Source organism: Mytilus trossulus, chromosome 1 (assembly GCF_036588685.1).
Source record: "Mytilus trossulus isolate FHL-02 chromosome 1, PNRI_Mtr1.1.1.hap1, whole genome shotgun sequence".
NCBI classification, from domain to species: Eukaryota; Metazoa; Mollusca; class Bivalvia; order Mytilida; family Mytilidae; genus Mytilus; species Mytilus trossulus.
Genome location: NC_086373.1, coordinates 108,298,986 through 108,305,176, shown reverse-complemented (window position 1 = coordinate 108,305,176; position 6,191 = coordinate 108,298,986). Strand labels below are relative to the sequence as shown.

Here is a 6,191-nt window from a genome sequence, read left to right as displayed (position 1 = left end):
ATAACAAACAACATTAAAGGTGTTTTCATATCTTTTATCAAGCTATAATCTAGATTTGGAATTCATTAGTTGACCGTTTATTGAATTTTTCAACATATCAAGGTAAAGAATCTCAAATTTATTAAAAAATAATAAAGCATGTATTCTTATTTTTGTGGTTTAAATTTTCTTAAGATTAGTAAGTTACTGAAAAAAATATAACATACAGATATAAACAATACCAAATTTTCACATTATTTTTTCAAAATGGTTACAAAGCTTCAAATTTGCAACTTCTTTTAAGAAAAATGCACGAAAAAAATACAACTACACATAACACTTCGGTTTTGTTCATTTCATGAGCATAACTCTTTTTGAAGTAATTGTGCATCAGAGCTATTATTTACATTTCTATTAAACAGTCGTCTGCAAAAAGTCTTGCATTGCAAGTTTCATGTTCCGGTAAATTGTTAATAAAAAGTAAAAATAATGTTGGGCCTAAAACTGTTCCCCGAGGGACACCAGAGTCAACAGCTAATTTTGAAGACTTAACACCATTTAAGTGTACCTGCTGTTGCCTGTCAGCCAAAAACTCATTTATCCAATATAAATTTTGATTCTTATACCATACAAATCTAATTTCTGGGCTAATCTTTGATGGGGGACTTTATCAAAAGCTTTAGAAAAGTCTAAAAGTATGACATCTATTTGATTATCATATGCCAATGATTTTGTTAGATTTTGAATACTGATAATAAATTGGGTCTCACAAGACCTTTTACTTCTAAACCCATGCTAACTGTCATTTAATATGTTATTATTTGAAAGATCTTTTCCTATTATGTTGTTAGTTAAAATTATATTCCAGAATTTTGCAAAATATTGCAGTTAATGAAACTGGTCGGTAATTAATAGCGTTATGCTTGTCACCTTTTTAGGGCCAAGTGAGCTTTTCTCATCAATTGGCGTCCGTCGTCATCATCCGTCGTTCGTCGTTGTCGTCCGTCGTAATCATCCGTCGTCGCTAGCTTTTACAAAAATCTTCTCCTCTGAAACTACTGGACCAAATTAAACCAAACTTGGCCACAATCATCATTGGGGTATCTAGTTTGAAAAAATGAGCCTGATGACCCGGCCATCCAACCAAGATGGCCGCCATGGCTAAAAATAGAACATAGGGGTGAAATGCAGTTTTTGGCTTATAACTCAAAAGCATTTCGAGCAAATCTGACAAGGTAAAATTGTTTATCAGGTCAAGATCTATCTGCCCTAAAATTTTCAGATGAATCGTATAATTCGTTATTAGGTTGCTGCCCCTGAATTGGTAATTTTAAGGAAATTTTGCTGTTTTTGGTAATATCTTGAATATTATTATAGATAGAGATAAACTGTAAACAGCAATAATGTTCAGCAAAGTAAGATTTACAAATAAGTCAACATGACCCCTTTAGGAGTTATTGCCCTTTACAGTCAATTTTTAACCATTTTTCGTAATCTTAGTAATCTTTTACAAATCAGGGCCAGTGGCTTTGTGTGAACTTAAGTTTTTAAGTATCTTTAATAAACCGTTATTACTAATAAATATATCTGGCATAGTGGGGTGGGGACTTGTACCTTTATTTGGCATAGAGGATGTAGTTTAGGTAGTATAAGCCTTTTTAAATTGTTAGTTTAGGATGTTAGCTTGTGTATTTGGGTCACTATATAATAAACCATCATTTCCTCTTAATGGTGAAACTCCAGAGGTTTCTGTTTTATTTACTTTTTATAAATTGCCAGAAAGATTTCGGGTTTTCCTTAACTGGGGGCCAATTATTTCTTGCATGTATGCGCTTTTGGGCTTTTCTTATCTCCCTTTGTGCAGTTGGTTTTAACTTTTTATTTTTATCTTTATGTTCTTGTTTACCAGGTTTATTTTAGCTTTGTTGTAGGCTTTACGTGCTTTTGTTGAAGGCCGTACTTTAACCTATAATGGTTTAATTTTTAAATTGTTATTTGGATGGAGAGTTGTCTCATTGGCACTCACACCACATCTTCCTATATCTATATATCCCTATTTGCACACGGGTTCGTGTATTTAGATTTAGTTAAAATAACTAAATCTAAATAAAATGCTAATGCTTTTAAATTACGGATTGTCAAACAGAAAATAACCCATAAAACATGTAAAAAAATAATCTTGATGCTATTATAAACCATCTTTGACGGCTAAATTAGCACTCAGCTTTCTAAAAATTAATTTTAATTAGACAATAACTTTCCTATTTGAAAATGTAAAACTAAACTCCTAACTGTGTATTACTACCTTATGTCGTGATTACAATTCCCTTCCCTTTTCACGAATATGACCTACCGATTTAGAAGATTTACCGGATTTGTAATAGCATGAGCAACACAACTGGTGCAATGTGGAGCAGGATCTGCTTATCCTTCCGGAGTACATGAGATCACCCCCAGTTTTCAATAGGGTTCGTGTTGCTAATTTTTTTTTAATTTTCTATGTCGTTTCTTGTGTACTATCATTTGTCTGTTTATCTTTTTTATTTTTAGCCATGGCGTTGTCAGTTCAATCTATCCGTCACCCCTCTTTTAAAAGAAGTCCGAGTCCGAAGTCAGATTAGGTAATACAAGAAACTAATCGGAATGACAATGATATAAAACTATTCAAGATAACAATCTCATAGATATCTCTGTTTTAATAACAAATGTACAAACATTTTCTTAATATTATTTTCTGTATATTTTGTTAGAACAAAGCTTTTTTTAATAATCCCGTTAAGATGGCTCAGGTGTCTTCCTGCATCTTAGATTTTGAAGTAGCAGATAACAGTTGGTCTAGATCTTAGATGAATTGTGCAAATCTGGAGAGTAGTATGTAGTTCATGTGCAAGACTTCTGATTTCAATATAGAAAACTATATGTTTTATCATATTTACGGCTGTTATTTCTAAAAAAACACCATATTTGTGACTATTCTTTTTCATCTCTGCCAAATAAGGGAAGATAATTCAGTTAGTAGGGGGGATAACGCAGATAAAGTATTTTCTATCTATGAGTGTTTTGAATTTACTTATTTTAATATGTTGCACGAAAACAAGTTCCGTGACCCCATTTTTTCTTTTTCTTATCTGAAAGTATGGTATAAAGTTATCTTCTCACATTTCATCGTAAAATTATATCATGTAGTTTTCTTTATATCACACAAAATTGGATTTCCTTTTCATAATCTATACAAAATCTAGAAATTTGGCACAACCTGTAGCGCAGAAAAAGTCCAGTGTCACATACCTTTCATTATTTTTTTTGAAAAAACATGATCCACACTTTTTAGACACTTTTTAAAATTCATTTACGACGTGTTCTGAAAAGAGCCAGTCTTCCGGTATATTCCTTTGGTTTAGTTTTAACGTTTACTTTTTCGTGACAAAGCTTTTTTGTTTTTGTTTATAGTAAAACTTTAATTCCTAAGTTAGCAAAGCGTGATCAAGTATAATTTTTCGCAGACAAAATTTTTCAATAACCGCGCTTACTCGTTCTGAGATTTATCAGATTATTTTTGCCTTAAATTATCAAAACAAATATGACATACAGTTCGATATAATGCATTTTAAATACATGACATTTAGTTCGCGAGTTGATGCATAAGTGAAGTAATTTTGTAGCTTTATTATATATATTAAATGGAAACATCTCACTTTGATAAAAAAAAATACATTAAAAGTCTACAACGAGTCTTTCCGAAGATCACCAACAATCCAATAATCCCCATCATCTTAACATCGACCGTTCCAGTTGCCATAAAGATAGAACAGGTTTCCTTGAGGAAAGTTATAATACCTTAGACATTAAGAAATCAAAAAACTACCAGAAGTTGACTCCACGAGTATATTTTTAGGTAAAATATTGACAACAATCCTGTAGAATGTAATTTGTAAATTTCTTTCCTGTAGTTTAATCCATTAAAAAAATACAGACTAGGTGTATATTATAACAAAAAGGATTTCTAGAAAAATAAACATTGACATTTTATTAAAAACTAATCTTTAATTTTATTTTCATTTGTGATTCATTCAAGTATATATTGAAATAGAAAATGTAAAATCAAAAATATTTGTAGTCGGTACATACATTATTTCAAAGTGCATTAATGATTTTATATCGTGTTACTTATACGATTTTACCCATGTGTATAATGTGTGACTAAATGCCTCAAAAGACAAAAAAATAAAAATAAAGGAAAAATATTAAACAGACCAATGTAAACAAGTTACCGCAAATCTTTGAGTAATGCATAATTGATATATTGAAATAAAATAAAATACACGAACACTAAAAGATATCCTATCCATATTATCAATTATGCTAAATAAATGAAACGTAAAATAATTCAAATGATACTTGATTTGACTACTAATTTTATCAATGAGGATATTCATTCCTCAGGAATGCTAAAAGTTAAAACCCTTTTGTAAGCCAGTAATATTATACAGTTTTATATGGTTTCCATCGATTTCAACAGCCATTTTTTTCGAATCAGGATTGTAGGCAATGTACCGAGGACGCCTAATTCTATTGTCTTCGTCTAACATAGAGTAAACTATTCCATCTACAGCATTCATTTGAATTATCTTGTTTTCTGTACTGCTGGCAACAAATAGCATGTTATTGTGGAACACAATTCCTCTAGGACTTCCGACTTTTACTGTCCAGATCAGCCCACCTTTAAAATCAACACAATGGACCAACTCCTTTGCTATATCTACAACAAATATGACATATTTTGATAAATCTAAGGCAAGGCGTATTGTATTGCCAGTAAATTGTCCAAAGCTTCTGGTACTACCCGGTATGATAAAGATTTCTCTTATGTGCTGGTCATAAATACGAATTGTGCCATCTTCTCCCTCACCGTGTTCAACCGCAAAGTGGTCTTTATTATAAGCAATACTGTAAGGTTTTTCTTTCACATTTACCTTTTTTTTAGTACGTATCTTTTTATTTTCTATTTCATATATTCGTATTTCCTTCTTATCAGCAAAAGTGACTATTACATTATCATAAGCAGAAGCAACCATTCCTCTTGGGTCATCTTTTATATCCTTTGCCATTTCAAATTTCATTTCACGGCTAAATAGTTTCAAACTCCGATTTTTATAATCGGCTATAATAATTCTGCCATCGAAAAGAAGCACTATTCCACGAACTCGAGTTAACTCTTTATCTCCTGGAGCAGAACTCATGAACTCATGCAAAAATGTCCCCGAGTGTGGACCTTTCTCAACTTGAACTTGTGCATGCACTAACTCCTGTGGATGTGAAATTACAGAAGTTTGTTCAGAGTAAACGCAGTCAGAAGATAAGGATGCTGTTTCTTCTCTAACAAGTTGTTTCGCGGTTATTGTATTATGTCCTTTGGTTGCTTTAAGCATTGAATGCTTCTCTGAACAGTCGTTGCAAAGTAACTGTTTACAATCCAAACAAAGAACTACTGCCTGCTCCCCACATTCATTGCCACACTTAACATCAATTGAAGAATGAGCGTTATATGTGTCAACGTTTGATGCATCCATTAAGATATGTGAACGTGTGACTTTACATTTCATATGATAAACGGTACATTCCTGGCAATAAAGCTGCTCACAATTGACGCAAAATGATTCTACTTTTCCATCTTTTGTGCAGCCGTCACAAACGTTTGGTGCAGCTGCCATCACTACAATAACCACAAAAACGATTAAATTCTAATTAATATGACCCAAACAAGTAAAATGTGTATGATAACTAAAAAATTTCAAAAACAAATTTCATGTATTCCTTAATTTTCTGCAACCTATGGTTAAGTTTCCAATCAACTTACCGCTTATCAGTCTTGTCTACTTTTACGTTTAACAATATTGCGTCAACTGTATTTAAATCAGTGTTTCTTTACCACAGGTAAATTTAAAAAAATAAAACTGGAAATGTGGTTTTCTTTATATTTAAACACGTTGACTCTAAATCAAACTTGCTATCCATATATTGGTCATTCATTTTTTGAGACATTTATTTCAGTGAAGAGAAAGTGCAGTGCATACCATTGGTTCAATCTAACATAGTCAAACACACGAATGCATCTAACAGTTCAGATTTGATTACAGTTATATTTATATGTTGTTAATAATAATCACAAAAGTAAGAATATATGCTTATTCAGGGAGGGAAAATCTTGAGAA

At 31.8% G+C, this 6,191-nt stretch overlaps 1 protein-coding gene across 1 annotated transcript; it reads right to left on the bottom strand.

Moving 5' to 3' along the window:
* Nucleotides 1-4,427: 4,427 nt before the first annotated feature.
* LOC134705707 (uncharacterized) lies at nucleotides 4,428-5,690 on the bottom strand. The gene has a single exon (XM_063564431.1). It carries the CDS (start codon nucleotides 5,688-5,690, stop codon nucleotides 4,428-4,430), a length of 1,263 nt encoding a protein of 420 aa, XP_063420501.1.
* Between the last annotated feature and the right edge of the window lie 501 nt (nucleotides 5,691-6,191).